Source organism: Microcebus murinus, chromosome 28 (genome assembly GCF_040939455.1).
Source record: "Microcebus murinus isolate Inina chromosome 28, M.murinus_Inina_mat1.0, whole genome shotgun sequence".
In the NCBI taxonomy this organism is placed as follows: Eukaryota; Metazoa; Chordata; class Mammalia; order Primates; family Cheirogaleidae; genus Microcebus; species Microcebus murinus.
This window is the reverse complement of record NC_134131.1, coordinates 11,448,100-11,469,078: the sequence shown is the minus strand read 5'-3', so window position 1 is coordinate 11,469,078 and position 20,979 is coordinate 11,448,100. Positions and strand designations below refer to the sequence as shown.

The window sequence follows — 20,979 nt, the reverse complement described above, 5'->3', positions numbered from 1 at the left end:
GCCAGGCTGACGCCACGGCACTCACTCTAGCCTGGGCAACAAACTGAGACTCTGTCTCAAAAAAAAAAAAAAAAAAAAAAAAAAGGTCTCCAGGCTGGGCCCAGTGGCTCACGCCTGTAATCCTAGCACTCTGGGAGGCCAAAGCGGGAGGACTGCTTGAGCTCAGGAGTTCGAGACCAGCCTGAGCAAGAGGGAGACCCCGTCTCTACTATAAATAGAAAGAAATTAGCCAAACAACTAAAAATATAAAAAATTAGCTGGACGTGGTGGCGTGTACCTCTAGTCCCAGCTACTCGGGAGGCTGAGGCAGGAGGACTGCTTGAGCCCAGGAGTTTGAGGTTGCTGTGAGCTAGGGTGACGCCACGGCACTCTAGCCCAGGCAACAGAGTGAGACTCTGTCTCAGGAAAAAGAAAAAAAAGGTCTGTAATGACTATTTCCTATATTCACTATGTCTTTCATAACAACACTCTAATGCATTAATGGTTTTACTGAATCTACATCCAAAAAACTGGGGAAGAAAAACTCAACTTGCTTGTCTGTGAATTAGTCTGCTAGTGAGCTCCCCTTGTCAACCAGCTAGCAACCAATTCCCAGTGCAGCCTCTTCACTCAGATAAATATTCAGAAATTTTATATGCTATGAAGCATAGCATATAAAAATGGATGATAGGCCGGGCGCTGTGGCTCACGCCTGTAATCCTAGCTCTTGGGAGGCCGAGGCGGGCGGATTGCTCAAGGTCAGGAGTTCAAAACCAGCCTGAGCAAGAGCGAGACCCCGTCTCTACTATAAATAGAAAGAAATTAATTGGCCAACTGATATATATATAAAAAATTAGCCGGGCATGGTGGCGCATGCCTGTAGTCCCAGCTACTCGGGAGGCTGAGGCAGGAGGATCGCTTGAGCCCAGGAGTTTGAGGTTGCTGTGAGCGAGGCTGACGCCACGGCACTCACTCTAGCCTGGGCAACAAAGCGAGACTCTGTCTCAAAAAAAAAAAAAAAAATGGATGATAAAAGAAAGCTTAGTCCTGGAGAGCTCTAGGAAATACAGTATTTGCTAACTTGTGATGCCACTAAAGTGCCTGGACGTATTTCCCATGAACACTGAGGGCCCATGTAGTCTTTAACAAACACCTGTATCTGTATATAAAAAGGTGGCCACCCTTCACAGGCAGGCCGCAGGAGGTTCTAAAGCAGGAAGGGTGAGTGTCAAGGAGAGTCGGTATACAAGTCACATTTTCAGGCCTCGGTACTATTCTACCGGTTGGTGTCCAGACATTTCAACTACATTTTAGTTTTCACTTTTCTAATATAAACACTTTTTAAAATTAAGAAAGTAACTTTTATTATTTAGAAGTTTCTTTTCCTCCTTCTGGGGAAAACTGGGTATTTAGGGGACTAAAATGAGAAAGAGACTTATCTGTTACTGTATGTCCCGTGCCCCTCCCCCTACATATACCGCCTGTCCAGAAATAAAAATAAGATTATAAAAAGCTTCCTTCCAAATCCCTTTCTAGGCTTCTATTATTGAACTTAAAAGAGGGCATTCCTAAAGCTATCGAAACAAAAAGTCCTTTTGGTCTCAAGAAAAACAAAAAGTCCTTTATGGAAAGGCTTCAGCATACACTATAAATTTTTAACCTACAAACAGTAGAATGAACTTTATAGTAATTAAAACAAAATTGTAAAAGCCTAGTCTTTATCAAGACCTATTAAAGCAGGGGTCCTCAAACTTTTTAAACAGGGGGCCAGTTTACTGTCCGTCAGACCATTGGAGGGCCGGACTATAGTTTAAAAAAAAAAAAAAATTTTAACAAATTCCTATGCACAGTGCACATATCTTATTTTGAAGTAAAACAACAAACAGGCAAAAACGGGCCGTAGTCTGAGGACGCCTGTATTAAAGCAAGCCAGAATCAGATGAATAATAAAACTTTGACTGTCATGTATAAATATAAAGCCCATCCTAAAAAAGTAAAATAACAGATAACCATTTGAGTATGAAGAGTCCCAATAGCTCTGGAATCACTACATGAGGCCCTGTTCATTTTCTCAAGCAACAGATGTTAAAATATAACACAATGACACAGAGGCAGTCTGGTGGTTATAACTGGAACTCTGGAGACAGTTACATTAGGTCACAACTCTGACCTTACCCACTTGCCTAGCTGTGTCTCCTTCAGTTCCTTAACTTTGTAAAGCCTCACTTTCCCCAAATATAAAATGGAGCTAACCACAGTCTCTACCTCATAGAGTTGTTTAAATATTAAATGAATTAAAACACATACAGCAGGCCAGGTGCAGTGGCTCATGCCCGTAATCCTAGCACTCTGGGAGGCCGAGGCAGGCAGATCGTTTGAGCTCAGGAGTTCGATACCAGCCTGAGCAAGAGCAAGACCTTGTCTCTACACTACTAAAAAGAAATAAAAAGAAATTAGCTGGACAACTAGAAATATAGAGAAAAAATTAGCCAGGCATGGTTGCACATGCCTGTAGTCCCAGCTTCTAGGGAGGCTGAGGCAGGAGGATCGCTTTAGACCAGGAGTTTCACTATACTCTACCCACAGTGACAGAGTGAATGTCTTTAAAAAAAAAAAAAAATTAACTAAATGAAAACTATATCAAAATCTGTAGGATGCAGATAAACAGTGCTTAGAGGGAAATGTATAGACTTAAATGCTTATATTAGAAAAGAAGAAATGTTCCAAATTAAGACTCTAAGCTTCCAAATTAAGAAATTAGAAAAAAAGCAACATAAATCCAAAACAAGTAGAAGGCAACAGTAAAAGCAGGGAGTAATAATACTGACAACAGAAAACAACAATAAAAGGAAACCAATGAAACCAAAAACTGGTTCTCTAGATATAGATAACTAAAATTGATAAACTGACAAAGGAAAACAAGAGACAAAAATTACCAATCCCAATAAGAAAATAAGGGACATCACTACAGACCTACAGACATTAAAGGGATAATAATACTATAAACATTATGCCCATAAATTCAACAACTTTGATGAAATGGACCTAATTCCTTGAAAGCCACAAACTATCAAAACACACCCAGAAAGAACAGTCCAGTTCTCTATTAAAGAAATGGAATTATCAGTAACTTATTAATAAAATCTTCTTAAAAAGAAATCCTCAGGCCCAGATGGTTTCCCTGGTGAATTCTACCAAACATTTAAAGAAGAAATAACACCAATTCTACATAATCTCTTTTCCCAAAACAGAAGAGGCACAAAGTTTTCCTGACTCATTTTTGAGTCCTACATTACCCTGACATCAAAAAGCAGTTCACAATATTCAAAAAGATTAATAGATTGTCCTAAAACAAGTACAGTGATAAAAGACAGTAAGAGAAAGCAAGAGGGATATATCCTCGCAGACAGAATATTCATGCTTATCTTCAAAAAGTACTATAAACAATGGATTTCTGTGAGTGAGGCCAATAGTTCTTGACTAACAGACATCTATCGTTTGCTGAAAGGTCTAGACTGTCAATTTTGTCCAACCAAATGCTAACCGGGCTTGGGAAATGCACCAGCCTTCCACCGGGATGTCACTGGTGGCAATCCATTGGTGTTTCCTTGTGCCCCAGGAGCCATTATCCTAGCCTAGAATTTTCAGAATATAACAAATCACAGCCCCACATATAAAGTCTTTTCCCTACTGACTGTACCCCTGAGTTCAGTTATAAGCAGTCTGGAAACGTGCTCTGACATTCACTAAATATTAATAAGAGAATCAAAGATAACACTAATGTGCTGGAATTTAGCCAAGGTGGGGTAGTTCCTGATGAACCAACAGGAGAGTATTATTTGTTTAAAACTGCCACACATGATCATTGCCCACATTCTCCAAGCTTTAAAAAAGCTTTAAAAAATATTAAACACAAAAAAACTGCCACACATGGTCCACAAAGTGAGGAACACAAGCTAATCACATCTTGTACAGGGAGAGGCTGCCCTGGTCGCTGCTCCCTCTGAGAGAACATATTACTATAAAGACCACTGGGAGCCCCACAAGCCTTGCATCACATTCTTCCCTAACTTCCTTGAGACAAGACAGCCTGCAGGAACTGAACTGACTCATTCAGAATTCCCAGATCCAGGATCGTCCATTACCTACTTTTGCTTCCCGTTCAGCTCTATTTCATTAAGGGAAGTTTTACAGGAGTTTTTCTGGGCCATGAAGAAATACAGCTGCTGACAAGCACTCACTCTATCCAATCTTCTGAGCTTGCCTCATTCTACTTCCAGGGAACAAACTTCCCTGCTTACTGAAACTGCAGCATCCATTAGTGGCTACTTAGGTCTTCAATTAAACAAATGCCAGAGACATTACTGAGCAGTTATCCAGAAACTGTCTCCTAAGTTACAGTTGAAGCCATGGCTCCTACTGATACTAGGAATCTTTATTTTAGAATGAAAATCCTTTAAAATTGACAAGGATTATAGCGTATAATGCCAAATGACAGCATCTGCATGACCCCTTATCAGCTCTGTTTTCTGCCTGGAAAATATTAATAAATGAAGCCACTAAAATCCTGCTCCACAGGTACATCATAAGACAAATCAGCATCCTGCCTTTTGTATCTGTAAAGACTAGTTTAGGCATTCTTGACAACAGTAGTAGAGACAAGAAAATGTTTATAGACACTGTTTTTCCTGTCAGACTCTACAGGAAGCAACTCATGGTATCTGTCATTAAGATACATTAAAACCTGGATTTTAGGTAGCAGATTTACATAGCGGAAGCATGCTGGGCCCGTAAAACCTGAATTTTTAACTTACAAGTCCTTTATTGCCTACTTCTAACATTTTTCTGCCTTATAAATTTACAACTTTATCTCCCCCACTAATAGTACCATATGGAATGCTTTGTGTTTTCCCCCACTGTAAAATATTCAGTAACACTGTTTACTTTTTAAAATATTAAATAGTTTATAATTGCCTAAAAACATTTTTAAACTATAGTGTACCAAATGTTTGAGTCATCTGTTTGCTTATACATCAGTAGATACGTGCTGAGATCTGCCTCCACCTTTACCGGGCTCTCTGGCAGTACAGTGGTGTGGCTACACAAAACACCCTGGACCGAGTACTTTCTCTTTCAGTGGCTCTTTTACACTTTAGCTCTGGGTGTCCTTGAAGAAACACGGAAGGCTGTAAAGCCACTCCATTAGCCCCGCCAGTGTTAGCAGCATTGTTTCACAGTGAAACTCAGAGCTTAAATGATGGACAGTCGTTGTACACTGCTCAGGTTCCAAACTGCAGGGCCTTCTAGAGTAGATGCCTAAAATCGCACTTACTACCATCAGGGAGGAGGAGTTTGGCAGACAGAGCATGACAACAATGTTTTCCGGTTACCTATGATTACAGCACCAAGAACACATCATTATGAGCTAAGATACATGTCACTGGCTTATACTGGTAATAAAATAATAACAACAGCAGCTTGACATTATTCACTTTACAGAAAAGGAAACTTGAAGTCAAGGTCACACACAGCTAGATAACAATGCCTCAGGCATTTAAGGGTTATTTGTTGACAAATAAACAAGAGTCATTACTTTTACAGAAGCTTGAAAAGCCAATGTTAGGTTGCCAAACAACTACAAAATACGAACTCAATGGTAAACTGGGAGGAAGACAACTCTGCTAGTCTTCTACTCAGAATAGTAAACAACAACAACAAAAAGAATCAACTTGGAGCAATCACAATCTCTTCCACCAAGCCAAAACTAGCAACTACAACCAAATTTATCAAGAGAAAAACAAAACAAATCCACCAGTAAATGTTTTTGGCAAGTTGCCCATAACATCTTGGCATATGTATGCTAGGTTATAGCAAAAGACTGTTATTTTAGTTTATCTCCCTTAAAATGACACAAAAACTTTATCAAGAATCAGAAACTGGTTCTGATTCTCAAGATTCCCTCTGAAACTCAAGAACCTCGAATTCCCTCGAAAATCGAATCCCTACTCAGTGCTCCCCTGGGGGATGAAGGGGTTCCATTTCATCTGCCATTTTTACTGGACCACAGGCTCCTGCCCTAACCCCAAAATATCACATCAACCACGTAATCACCAACTAAGGAGCACTCATTCTATGCCAGACACTGTGCTGGTTGTCTTATTTTACCATGAGCCCATAGGGCAACTACTCTCATGCCCACATCACTAATAAGGAAACAGAAGCTTTAAGGGGGTCACAGGTCACAGAACTCTAGCAGATCCAGGATTCAAATTTAGGCCTGTCTCACCCCACATACTTATACACTAGCTTATACTGCTTCACTCTATTAAATCAATAATAACAGAGTATCTACTAACGTCAGGCCCGGTGCCACATTTAAGGAGCATAAATAATAGTAACAAAGTCTGCAGTCTGGAAATAGTGGCAGACCAACAGATAATTGGCACAAATAAATATAATTTTGAATAAGTGCTGTCAAAACAATGAAAGGGGCAATTAACTCTGCCTAGGAGAAGACTGGGGCCAAAGTTTCACAGACGTGGGACTTGAACAATGAGTAACATAATGCCATAAGGGAAAAGGAGTACCAACAGACCAAAAAAAAAATGTATTGTAGGCAAAGAAAATGTCATGGGCAGCTCATTCTCCATCATTACCACAGCTGTAATACTTCTTTCAAAGGCTTACTTCCTCCATCCTTTTGCTCACACTCATCTTGATAATCTTCACTGGCAAATTTAAGCCCCTCTTCCAAAGCCTGCCAAAACAAATACTAAAATTTTTATAAGTATTTCTAGGAAGGATAATATATGGAAGTACTAAACAGCCAGTACAACAGACTTAAAACTGCTGGCAACAAAGCACCAAAGAAAGCTAAAATTGCATATGGAACACCACAAGAGGTCACATCCAATTTCCAAGCTAGTCTCAGTTACAGGACTTGGAAGTGTTATACTTATCAAGTGGCAAAGCAAGATCCTAAACATGGAACCCAGATGCATCAGAGCTCACCTATTTTATGGAGTAAAGCTTCAGGCTGAGAGTTGGAATTGAATCTGACAACTGTGTCACTTAACCTTTCTTTACCTTATATAGGCCAATAATTATCTACAAATAAATGAAAGAATTTTTACTGAATGCTTCCTTTGTGTTGGACATAGGATGATTATGGCAATGTTAACATGTTCCAAAATGAACTGGCATTCTTAACACTATAAACCCACGTTAGACTGCTCTACATCCCTAAGTAGCTATCAAACAGCCTAGCTGGGATCTGAGGACTGAGAACCACACTTTGTCTTTTCAACCAGACAGTAAAATAATCAGCAATATAATCTGAGCAGGTGAAAAATGACACCCTGACTCTTGGTAGTTGCTAAAACATAAGTAGGAACTTCTTTAAATGTATGAAACACAGAAACAGGGCAATATCTAAAAGGATAGTAAAATACTGCTGGTTTACTTTACCTCATCAACAAACTAAACATGTTTTGCCCTAAAAATGCCAAAGGACAAAGAGTTTAACTCAAGTCCAACTTTATATAGGAAATCTGTTCAGAAGACCTTGTCAGTGGGAGTGCACACTGTCTGGAAAGCAATTTGGCCATAAAATATGTTCATATCCTTTGACCCAGTAATGCCAACTTTGAACCCATCCTCAGGAAATGCAGATCAAATTACTGTACAACAGCAAAACCCTGGAAAGCACTCAAATGTCCAATGAGAATATTTGAACCAAATATAGTATATCCACAAGATATACCACAATGGAATAAACTACGAAGACATTAAAAATGATTTTAGAAAGATGGATACACCACAGTAATTAAAAGAAAAAAACTCAAGACAGGAAGTATCATAAATAGTATCATCTCAAAACTTTCTAAAGGGCATTTGGGGCTCATGCCTGTAATCCTAGTAGGGAGGCCGAGGTGGGAGGACCACTTGAGGCCAAGAGTTTGAGACCAGCATAAATAATATAACAAGATTCTGTCTCTACAAAAAAACAGAAACATTAGGTGTGCACAGTGGCACACACCTGTAGTCCCAGCTAACTGGGAGACTGAGGCAGGTGGATTGCTTGAGCCTAGAAGACCCTGTCTCAAAAAAAGGAGGAGGGGCATTTGGATTTTAAAAAGATAAAAACGGGCCGGGCGCTGTGGCTCACGCCTGTAATCCTAGCTCTTGGGAGGCCGAGGCGGGCGGATTGCTCGAGGTCAGGAGTTCAAAACCAGCCTGAGCAAGAGCGAGACCCCGTCTCTACTATAAATAGAAAGAAATTAATTGGCCAACTGATATATATATATAAAAAAAAAAAATTAGCCGGGCATGGTGGCGCATGCCTGTAGTCCCAGCTACTCGGGAGGCTGAGGCAGAAGGATCACTCAAGCCCAGGAGATTGAGGTTGCTGTGAGCTAGGCTGACGCCACGGCACTCACTCTAGCCTGGGCAACAAAGTGAGACTCTGTCTCAAAAAAAAAAAAAAAAAAAGATAAAAACGTACTTCTCTATATAGGTCCACAGGGGGGGGGGGAAAAGACAAAAAGGAAATACTTTAAATCTTTAAATGTTGACAATAGTTAACCTAGACAGTGGAAATACAAGGTTTCTTCTACTTTATACTATTCTCTACTTTTCAAATTTCCACTAATGAGCCTGTATTGTTTTAATAGGAAAAAAATCTACAAATAACATTTCAGTAACTTTTTTATAGGTTCAATGCATTCTGTATCCATGTTCAGTGACCATTTACTTACTATATTTTTAAGAAACTTAAAAAGTCCATTAAGTTGTAAAATATCCTCTAAGAAAGTCATTTAAAATGCATTATTGGGCTGGGCGCAGTGGCTCAGGCCTGCAATCCTAGCACTCTGGGAGGCCGAGGCGGGAGGATTGCTTGAGGTCAGGAGTTTGAAACCAGCCTGAGTAAGAGTGAGACCCCGTCTCTACTATAAATAGTAAAATATTAATTGGCAAAATAAATAAATAAAAACACACATCTATAAAACTTATCCTATATTATTTTGATAAATCCTATTAAATATTTCTTAGTAACCATACTATAAGCTAACCATGAGCCTAAGTTAAAAATAAAGACTACTCAATATACATTACACATACAGGACACATGACTTATTATGCAATAACTGCCAGAATAGTTAGCAATGAGCAATATTTCATTCCCTAACACGAATCAGAAAAGTAAAGACTAGGGTGTTTCTTTTTATAATGTCCCCCAAACCCCACTATGTATATAAACTTTTTACTACATCAAATATTAGGTTAAATGAGGTATCATTTCAGTTTTAAAACACTAAGAATAAGCATTTTAAGTCTGAACATCTCCGTAACTAAGCTTCCTTGGATCAAACCCTACATAAGTAATTCAGCTTCACAACCTTTTGATTAAGTTGATTAAGTTAAATGGCATATATTAAATCTTAAATCTTTCTTAACATGTAAGGCAGATATCATGATATTTTAATTTGATATTGTCAAAAAGCTGATTTTTACAAAAAGAAAACTGGCTTCACTGAAAACTTTTCATACCTGGGAAGTTACTTGTTGAACTTGTTTTAAAAGGTGATATAGTGCTCAACACATCTGTATTTCTGATTCTACAAATCAAAACACTATATACATAATACAAAATACAGTGCAATTGGTTTTTTGAAAGATAAGGCTAACTTTACTATTCTGAACACACTGTTTCTATTTAGAAATCTGTAAAAATCATCTTTAGTCACAAACCTTTTCCTCACCTTCATTACACTCCGTAAGAATCACAGATTGGGTTATAGTCTGAGGTTTAAAAAAAAAAAAAAGGTATGAAATTTACCAAGATCTTTTCAGTATCTTAAAACCCACAGCCAATTACAGTCTAGATTTTTCTTTTTATTAATATTACTTTTAACAAATGATAACTGTATACATTTACGGGGCACAATATGATGTTTTGATATATGTATAAAATGTGGGATGATTAAACCAAGCAAGGTAACATACAGATCACCTCACTTATTTTTCGTGGTGACTGATGTTTTTTAACACAACCTACCAACACCACTATAATTCAAAAAGAATGGTTAATGTTAATATAATAGTGCAGCCACTGACTCACTTTAAGTTCAACAGCTTTGCAGAAGTTTTGCTGTTGTAGTAATCTAATGCAAAAAAGGGGGAAGACAGGACATGATGGGATTACTTTCAACAATTCATAAATGCACTACTGCAACCCACATTTGGATTCACACAGAGATTCAAAGGAGGAAATGATTCCAGCTGAGTCCCTCCTCGATATTTTTGAAAACATTGTTTCTGCATTAAATGAGTACACCCATTACAAATAATAACAGTTACCATTACCTACCCCTTTCTATAGGCAGGCATGGTGCTAGTCACCTAACATCTTTCCTTTCATTTAATCCTTAGAGTAACTTTTTTTTTTTTTTTTTTTTGAGACAGAGTCTCACTTTGTTGCCCAGGCTAGAGTGAGTGCTGTGGCATCAGCCTAGTTCACAGCAACCTCAATCTCCTGGGCTCAAGCAATCCTCCTGCCTCAGCCTCCTGAGTAGCTGGGACTACAGGCATGCGCCACCATGCCTGGCTAATTTTTTGTATATATATTTTTAGTTGGTCAATTAATTTCTATTTATAGTAGAGATGGGGTCTTGCTCAGGCTGGTTTCGAACTCCTGACCTTGAGCAATCTGCCCGCCTCAGCCTCTAGAGTGCTAGGATTACAGGCGTGAGCCACCACGCCTGGCCTAATCCTTTAAGTAACATATTATTATCTCCACTTAATAGATGAGAAAGCAAGGACTCAAAGAGGATACAAGGCTGCTAAGTGGCAGAGCCAGATTTCAAATCCACAGTGCAATCGGACTTGACTTCAAAGTCCATGCTCATTCTATTAGGCTACATTTGTCTAAGGAAAACATGAGCATGAAAATCATCAAGAAGTTTCTCAGACTTACTCAACTTTTTTAGATTTCCCATGAATAACTACTTCTCTGCCGACAAATACAAATGATTGTATTAATATACTTATCTACACTATAAATTAATTCAATCTTGTCAAAGAGACAGGATTGACAAGATGACTCCAAATCTCATCTCAAGGGAGTATCAGAAAATTTAGTTAACTGAGCTCAACTTCACTCAGGCTAAGGCATTGTCTTTTTCAAATCACATAAAAGTTTTAATATGGATATGTGGCCCAAAGTTTGTTTTTCCTTATTAATTTTACTGGTATTAGGTACACGTTCCACTCCCCTATTCCTGTGGAAAAGATAGCCATTCCAAGCCAAAAAACAATCATAATATTACAAAGGGAGCCAAACAAATAGGTAAATTTTCCTTACATGCAACATTCTTCTAAGGAGGTTTGGGTTTCTGCTAATCTTCTCTCCAAGCCTTACTCACTCCTGTTGCTCTGTTGTTGCAAGGACTAAGAGTCACAAGTTACCTATTTTCTCCAACATGGGAGCCGTGTTTGAGTCATTCCTGCAACCAAACCAGTCCGCCAGCTAGTCTTCTGTTAAAGGATTCCGACAATCCTGGACGTACGGCTGTCATCTCTCTCTCTATAACAGCAGTCCTGAAGATCCCTGGCCACGTACAAGCCCCCACCCAGTCACGGCACAACTCCGCGGCTCCAAACGAAAGACGTCGGGGGAATCCTCCACTCTTTCTTCCCCTACCAACCAAATCGAGCACAACTGCATCATCACCCTCCCACTCCAATCAGCGCTGAATAAATAAACACCCCACGTTGCCTGTAAGCCATGGGAGCCGCCAAGTCTCCATCCCAAGACACCCTTTTCCCCTGAGCCTGACAAAAGAAAGCCACGTTGCTACTGCCCCTTCCCTTCTCTTCGAAGTGAGAAACGAACACCCCACCTAGAGACCAACCCCTTGCTCGCAGGGGCAGCTAATAACCTTACGCTGACTGCATACAGATCTGTCTCCTTATGCACGCTTTTAAGACAACCAGCTAGAGTAAAGCAGGAAAAAACAAAAACAAAACAAACAAACCCCTCTCCTCCTTGGCTGGACCCTAACTGACATCGCCCACGAAGGGCCGCAGCTGGAGCTCAGTCATCAGCCCACCTCCGGCTCTCCGGGTGGGGGGCACGGACGGACGGGTGCAAACGAGCCACTGAGCCGACGGGACAAACGGCCCCGGAGCCGGGAGCGAGCGCCACGCCGGCCCGCCGCTGCCCCCACGGGGCGCTCCCCGGCCACCCTGGGGGAGAGGGGCTCTTCTCGAGGCTGAGGCTTGCTCACGGGGCTTCGGCTGCTGCCCCCCGGCTCTCAACGGAACCCCAAGGGAAACCCCGACCCCCAAAGCGCTTTTAAAAGTAAACAAACAAATAAATAAAATAAATAAAGGCAAGCCCGACTCCAACGCTTTCCCTCTAACCCCGTCCAAGCCAGGCCCCTCCAAGACGGCCGGACAGCACGAAGGCTCCCGCCGCCGCCAGCCCTCGGCGCTGCAGCCCCGCCGCCGCGGCCGCACGCGGAGGCCCAGCCCGGCGCCCGGGGCGGCGGCAGGCCCAGGGGCGGCCTCGCCGGCCCCGCGAGTCCCCCGCGCCGGGGTGGCGAGCGGCGGCGACTCGGGCCTCCGGGCGGGCCCCGCCGGCCGCGACGCCCCCGGGCGGCTGGGCGGGCGGCGGGGCTCACCGCGATGACGTTGACGAAGGTGGTCTTGCCCGAGTACTGCAGCCCCACGAGCGTCAGCTCCATCTCCTCCTTCCAGAAGAGCGAGCGGAACCAGTCCAGCAGGCGGGAGATGAGCGCCAGCATGATGGCGGGGCGGCGGGCCGCGGCGGCGGGAGCACGGGCGGCGGCGGCTTCCACACAGGCGGGCCTCGGCCCTCACCCCAACGGCTCCGCGGGGCCCCGGCACGACACGGCCTGACACGGGCGGGCGGCGGCGGCCGGAGCCAGGAAGCCGAGCGGGTCATATGACTCGCCCTACCCCCACGCCCGTCCCCGCGGCGCCGGCGCCCGCGCCCACGTCGAGAGCGGCGCCGCCCGCCCGCCCGCGCGCGCCCGCCGCCTGCAGCGCCACCTGGCGGGGCCGGCGCGCAGCACGGCGCATCCCGCGGGCCGCCTCTGGGCCTCCTCGCTGTCAATCACTCCTGCTCCGCTCTGTCACTGCGCCTTCTTCAGTCGTCGTTCACGCGTTCATGCAGTCGTTCACGCGTTCATGCAGGCGCTCTTTCTTTTTTTTCTGTTAATATCATTGTGCGTTTGCCAACTGCTTTGTGCAGGAAGACTTCAAGACTAGGGCATTTCGCGTGCAATAAAAGTTCCTGTCCCTTGCTTGAAAGAAAATGACAAAAACAGAATATAGAAAAATAAGAAAGAAAGAAGGTAAAATTAAAAAAAGAGAAAGAAAGAAAGAAAAAGTAAAAAAAAAGTTCCAGCCCCACAAAAGATGGGAAGCAGTTAGTATTTATCAGTAGGGAACTGATTAAATAAACTATGTCCCCAAAGGCGAACACTATGCAGCTATAAAAAAAAAAGAAAGATAATTAAAACAATGCATCGCGAAAAAATAAGAAAAAAAAAAAAAAGAAAGAAGTTCTATCTCTAAACAGATATGGAATGATATCAAGAAATGTCTTCAGGCCGGGCGCGGTGGCTCACGCCTGTAATCCTAGCACTTTGGGAGGCCGAGGCGGGCGGATTGCTCAAGGTCAGGAGTTCGAAACCAGCCTGAGCGAGACCCTGTCTCTACCAAAAATAGAAATAAATTAATTGACCAACTAAAAATATATATACAAAAAATTAGCCGGGCATGGTAGCGCATGCCTGTAGTCCCAGCTACTCGGGAGGCTGAGGCAGGAGGATCGCTTGAGCCCAGGAGTTTGGGGTTGCTATGAGCTAGGCTGACCCCACGGCACTCTAGCCCAGGCAACAGAGTGAGACTCTGTCTCAAAAAAAATAAAAAAATAAAAAAAGTAAACCAAACAAGAGAAGGAACAGGAGTGGACTGCGCCCAGTAAGGTGACCCTGGTGGGAAGACGTAGAGGAAGTGACAAAGAGGCAGGCAGACATCTGATGGAAGCACATTCCAGACAGAAGGAACAGCAAAGACCCTGGAGGGAGAAGGAGCATGGAATGTTCTGGGCAGAGAGAGACGGTCTGCGTGGCTGGCTCAGATTAGTAAGGCAGGACGTGGGAGGCGATGTGAATGGAGAAAAAGGCAGGGGCCAGACTGAAGGATAGCGTGGCGGTCCTACTTTGCACTGTATTCTCAGTGTGACGGGAAGCTGGGAGAGGGATCCAATTATCTATTTCAAAAAATTCATGCCGCCAGATCTGCGGGGCATTGGCTGTAGCAGGGTTGTGGCCCCCCCATCCGCCTCCCGAAAAGATGTACTGACATCCCAACTCCCGGCACTTCAGAGTGTGACCTTGTTTGGAAACACAGTCATTACAGATATAACAGAATAAGAAACGAGAGTAGGGTGGGTCCTTCATCTACTATGACTGATGTCCTTATAAAAACAGGAGAAAAGAGGCCAGGCGTGGTGGCTCACGCCTGTAATCTTAGCACTCTGGGAGGCCAAGGTGGGAGGATTGCTGGGGGTCAGGAGTTGAAAACCACCCTGAGCAAGAGCGAGACCCCGTCTCTACTAAAAAAACAAAGAAATTAATTGGCCAACTAAAAATATATAGGAAAAAGAAATGAGCCAGGCATGGTGGCGCATGCCTGTAGTCCCAGCTACTCGGGAGGCTGAGACAGGAGGATCCCTTGAGCCCAGGAGTTGGAGGTTGCTGTGAGCGAGGCTGATGCCACGGCACTCTAGCCTGGGCAACGGAGTGAGACTCTGCCTCAAAAATAAAAAACAATAAAATAAATACCTAGTATAGTATTAGGATGAGGAGCAAATAAAATTATATTAAGTGACAAAAAAACAGTGCTACAGAGTTACTGAGAATAGTCTATGTACTTAGAATGACTGATTCTGACACCAGCTTTTCTACTTATCAGCTGTGTGGACCGTGCAATTTGCTTAACCTCTCTGAGCCTCCACTTGCTGAACAGAGAGACAACATAGTTTTCTGCCTCCTGGGACTATTGTGAGGAAGGAATGAATGCATTGGCGCAAACTCTTATCACATAGCCTGGCAGAACATCCACATCCACTAAATGATAGCAGGTATTCCTGGGTCACGGTGACTCGGGACATCTGACTCACAACTCAGGGGCTCAGTTTCTGGTCTGTGAAATAGGGGTGAGGATGTCACCCTTAGCTGATGTTTTCACAAAGGAGGCGTGTTCTGCTGAACTCACTTGAGTAGGGGACAAAGTCCTGCAGGCGCACCGCTCCCTTTGAACTCTGTCTAGAATTAAGTTATACGAACGGGAGTTCAGGATCACGTGCTCGGATGCATGGAGCCACATTCCCAAGCCATGTTTAAAGGTCAGGAAGCCCAGTGCCCGGGGCATGCGGATGGCGAAGGACTGGGGCAGGAGATAAGCCTGGCTCACTGCATTTGCTACGTGGCTGCTGCATAAGACACGTAAAATTCTAGCACATCGGACCTGGGTGAAGCCCTAAAGACCATTCTAGTTTTACCTACCAGAACACTGAGGCACAGGGAGCAAGCAAGCTCCCGTTACAGTTAGGGGCGTGATTTTTTTTTTTTTTTTTTTTTTTTTTTTTTTATGAGACAGAGTCTCACTCTGTTGTCCAGGCTAGAGTGAGTGCTGTGGCGTCAGCCTCGCTCACAGCAACCTCAAACTCCTGGGCTCAAGCGATCCTCCTGCCTCAGCCTCCCGAGTAGCTGGGACTACAGGTATGCGCCACCATGCCCGGCTAATTTTTTCTATATATTTTTAGTTGGCCAATTACTTTCTTTCTATTTTTAGTAGAGACGGGGTCTCACTCTTGCTCAGGCTGGTCTCAAACTCCTGACCTCGAGCAATCCGCCTGCCTCGGCCTCCCAGAATGCTAGGTTGACAGGCGTGAGCCACCTCGCCCGGCCAATGTTTAATTTCTTGCAGAGACAGGGTCTCAGTATGTTACCCAGGCTAGTCTTGAACTCCTGAGTAGCCTTTATTTTTTAGAGCGATTTTAGGTTTACAGAAAATTGATTACCCCTATCAAGATATAAAGAAAAAGTAAGGCCAGGCGCGGTGGCTCACACTTGTAATCCCAGCACTCTGGGAGGCCCAGGCAGGAGGATCGCCTGGAAATTACTTTTGTGTTCGTATGACAGGCATGCTACCCAGAAATGACCTGCATACTCCCCTCCTTCTAACAGTGTACAGTCTCTGGTCCTGGGAATCCACCTGGGACCCTTGTCACTTGCAGTCTAGGAGCGCTCAGCCAGCGTCCTGTGGTTGAAATGTGAAGGTCAAGGTCAAGGCCAGGGTTCTCTGAACCTCTGCACTATTTGTATTCGGGGCTGCATGATCCTGTGTCGTGGGGGCTGTCCAGCGCACTGCAGGGTGGTGAGCTGCACCCCTGGCTTTCATCCACTAGGTGCCAGGACCCCTCCCCCCCACCCCTAGATCTGACAACCAGAAATGTCTGCAGACATTGCCAGAAATTTCCCGGGGGAACAAAATTGCCCGCAGCTGACAATGACTGGATAAGACAGTAGTTTTTGCTTTTGTTTTTTTCTGATTTTCCACTGTCCTATCCTAATTTAAACCTGCTCCTTGGGACTGCAAAGTAGTCCAACCTCTGTGGAAAGCAATATGGAGATAGCTTAAAGCGACACAAGTAGACCTACCATTGGATCCAGCAGTCCCACTACTGCGCATCTACCCAAAAGAACAAAAGTCACTTTATGAAAAAGACACCTGCACTAGAATGTTGATAGCAGCACAATTCACAATGGCAATGATGTGGAAACAACCCAAGTGCCCATCAATCCATGAGTGGATTAATAAAATGTGGTGTATGTGTACCATGGAGGACTATTCAGCTTTAAGAAACAACGGTGATCTGGCACTCTTGCATTTTCCTGGATGGAGCTGGAGCCCATTCTAAGTGGAGTATCCCAAGAATGGAAAATCAGGCACCACGTGTACTCACCAGCAAATTGGTATTAGTGGATCAACACCTAAGTGGACATATAGGAGTAACATTTATCGGGTGTCGGGCAGGTGGCAGGGCAGGGGACGGTGTATACATACACAATGGGTGTGATGTGCACCAACTGGGGCATGGACACGCTTGAAGCTCCGACTCAATGGGGGAGGGGAGGCAAGGGACATATACAAAACCTTAACATTTGTACCCTCATAATATGCTGGAAAAAAATAAATAAAAAATAAATAAATAAACCTGCTCTTGGGGCAATGGTGCACCAAAGGGGGGCAGTGGGAGTTCCCTCCCTCCCTAATCTCCTCCCACCCTGCCCCTGGCAGGGAGGAGCGTTTTATCGCTGACATTGTTCACTATTGCCAGCACGGTGGCAATAAAAAGCAGGCTGTGGTTGGTGTATTGTTGTGCTTCACTTCTCTGCGGACAACGCATCCATTTATTGCTGCCCCAGCGCCAGGCCTCCCCGTCAGCATGCCATTGCTCTGCGCTGGTTCTTCCCTGCCACCTCTCGTCACGTTTCAGTTTTGCTCTTTCAGCCATTTATTTCTTTTTATTTATAATTTGTGTTCTGGCCAGGCGCGGTGGCTCACGCCTGTCATCCTAGCACTCTGGGAGGCCGAGGCGGGAGGATCGCTCAAGGTCAGGAGTTCGAGAGCAGCCTGAGCACGAGCGAGACCCTGTCTCTACTGAAAATGGAAAGAAATTAATTGGCCAACTGAAGATATATGACAAAAATTAGCCGGGCATGGTGGCGCATGCCTGTAGTCCCAGCTACTCGGGAGGCTGAGGCAGGAGGGTCGCTTGAGCCCAGGAGTTGGAGGTTGCTGTGAGCTAGGCTGACGCCATGGCACTCACTCTAGCCTGGACAACAAGGCGAGACTCTGTCTCAAAAAAAAAAGAAAAGAAAAGAAAAGAAACTGCCTAATGAGGCTCAGAGAAGCAAATAGAAAATGCAACGTTACCAAGAGCAAAAGTTATATAGGAATAGATTTGTTAAAAAAGAAAAAATAAAAGAAAATGCAATGCAAGCAAAATCCCAAGAAGGCAGTTCAAGTGCAAAGGCCTTTGCCTCTTATAAATCCCTCGAGATCATTCCCTAGGTGGGAAGGAGGCTGCTCAGAGCCCCTCACCTTCTGAGCCTTCAACGGGAAGCTCTCACTCAGCTCAATTGCCAATCTGTAATAATATGGACACGCTAATTTTTTTGCAAAGCCTGTAGGGTACTGCTACTTAATAAATTATTAAATTGCAGTTTGCTCCAGCAGCAGAGGTTGCAAATTGGAACAACTAATTTTTAAGTTCCAACCGAGGTTCTCATTGTTGCAAGGAGTAGAAATTCTGGATGCTTCCAAGGAGAAAATAGATTCGATATCTCCTGCTAATTTCTTCTTACTTCTCCTGAACGTTAACAAACTTGGAATCCTTTGAAATTGTAGTTTTATTCCACAAACATTTATTGAGCACCTACTATGTGCCAGGTACTGTCCTAGGCACTTGGGATATCAGTGGGCAAAACAGAAAAAACAAAACACAAAGAAACAAAAAGAAACCACCCCCCTCTAAAAGTCTTAGGGTTTCTATTCTAGCTGTGTGGACTTCAAATGCTTTAGGAAAATCCACAGTTCCTGATGATCTGTTTTCAGCAATACAATAATTACCTTCTGTGGCATAGAAAGTAATTGAATAAAAATAATAATTCCTTATGCTTATTTAACCAGTTTGAATTGCCTCATGATCCTTGGATTAGTGGTGATTTTACGTCTTTACTTTGGAATTGAATTAGGACCGGCTCACAGCAGTGCATATTAGGGTCAGAAGGGAGTCTGGTATCCACCTCTTGAGGCACTCTCTCTGCCTGGGTATGTTAGTGACCCTCGAATCCAGGAAGGAGGTCTGCAGGGCTTCCAACAGAAAGGGTCTTGTCTCTCAGTCCAGCGTATACCAGGGCTCTAAGGTTCCAACTACTACCGTGCTTCCCCCCACATAAGCCCTACCCACAAAATAGGCCCTAGCAGGATGTCTGAGCACGTGCGCAATAGAAGCCCCACCCCGAAAATCAGCCCTAGTGATGGGCGTGGCCATGAAAATCAGCCCTAGTGATGGGCGTGGCTATGAAAATCAGCCCTAGTGATGGGCGTGGCCATGAAAATCAGCCCTAGTGATGGGCGTGGCCATGAAAATCAGCCCTAGTGATGGGCGTGGCCATGAAAATCAGCCCTAGTGATGGGCGTGGCCATGAAAATCAGCCCTAGTGCCGGGCGTGGCTGCGCAGCGTCTGCACAACCCGTGCGTGTCGTCGCGGAGCGGGAAAGGACAGGAGCAGCCCTTCTCCTCCGCCCTGTGACAGCTCTAGTGCTCGGCAGGAGAGATCGGGGCCGATGGCTCTAAAGGAAACAGAGTCGCAAGACATTCAGGATGGGATCTGGGGTTTGGAGAGTGAGGATGATGTTCCAGAAGAAGACGACTTCACTCTATTTGAATCAATGTGGATGGTTGTACCGTACTTAAAAAAAATCACACATCCCCTGAAAATAAGCCCTAGGGTGTCTTTTTGGGGAAAAATAAATATAAGACCCTGTCTGATTTTCAGGGACACGTGGTACTACTTGATGTCATTGCCCGAAATGAGTCACCCAGCACAGGTGTGATCCAAAATATTTACTCATCCAGGTTGGGCGTGGTGGCTCACGCCTGTAATCCCAGCACTCTGGGAGGCCGAGGCGGGAGGATGGCTCAAGTTTAGGAGTTCGAAACCAGCCTGAGCAAGAGCGAGACCCCGTCTCTACTAAAAATAAAAATTAAAAATTAAAAAATAAAAAAACCCAAAATATTTACTCATCCAATCACAAGGGCACCAACCAATCACAGGACAAGCCAGCCATAGTGCTGACGCAGGGCCCGGAATCCATAGCCTGCCTGGCATGAGCCTTTCATCTCTGGGTCATGGATGTTGGCAGAGTGGGCAGCTAAGGGGCAGCCAGGGCAGAGGGGACACCTGGGGGAGAAGGAATGGAACCCACGGCTATTGATTAGCCTTTACAAAAGTATTTCAATATGTTGGCTGCCGCTATAGCCACGCCCTTTTTCAAGGTAAATACTAGCCCCGCCCACAGCCTGCTTGTCATTTTTTTTTTGAGACAGAATCTCACTCTGTCACCCAGGCTAGAGTGCCATGGAGTCATCCTCCCTCACAGCAACCTCCAACTCCTGGGCTCAAGCGATCCTCCTGCCTCAGCCTCCCGAGTAGCTGGGACAACAGGCATGCGTCACCATGCCCGGCTCATTTTTTCTATATGTTTTTAGTTGGTCAATTAATTTCTTTCTATTTGTAGTAGAGACGGGGTCTCGCTCTTGCTCAGACTGGTTTTAAATTTCTGAGCTCAAGCGATCCTCCTGCCTCGGCCTCCCAGACTGCTAGGATGACAGGCGTGAGCCATTGCACCTGTCCTTTTTGTAGTCTGAATACAAAATTAAAATAAATACATTTATCTGGAGGCAGGCGGATTGTTAGAGCTCAGGAGTTCAAGACCAGCCTGAGCAAGAATAAGACCCCCACCCCTGTCTCTACTAAAAAAAAAAAATAGAAATAAATTAGCTGGACAGAGTGAGACTCTGTCTCAAAAAAAATTTTAAAAGAATACATTTATCTAAATCCACCCAGTTAACCATTCTCAGAGGCGTGCCTCTGGCCTCTCTTTACAGCTTCCTAATCCCATGATTTGCAATGCGAATATCCTGCATCCACAGAGATGTAGTTAGTTTAATTGCTCGGTAGTTTGTGATGCTCTTAGTCACCTGTAGCTCTCTCCAAAGAGAAGAGAACCATCTGGGAAAATAACAGAATCCAGATGTTGTCAGCATTCAGAGCAGAGAAGCATGAGCGAACATTTTTTTTCCTTCTTGCTCCCAGCATTGTCAAAGCTAAC

General features: G+C 44.1%; 1 protein-coding gene across 1 annotated transcript in view; it reads right to left on the bottom strand.

The window, feature by feature from the left end:
• The window catches only part of ARL8B (ARF like GTPase 8B), a 29,625-nt gene extending 16,635 nt beyond the window's left edge, over nt 1-12,990 (bottom strand). The window contains 3 exon segments of the mRNA XM_012761160.3: nt 12,663-12,794; nt 12,796-12,862; nt 12,864-12,990. Of these exon segments, the coding sequence (XP_012616614.3) occupies nt 12,663-12,794; nt 12,796-12,862; nt 12,864-12,946 (282 nt within the window). The 5' untranslated portion in view covers nt 12,947-12,990.
• Between the last annotated feature and the right edge of the window lie 7,989 nt (nt 12,991-20,979).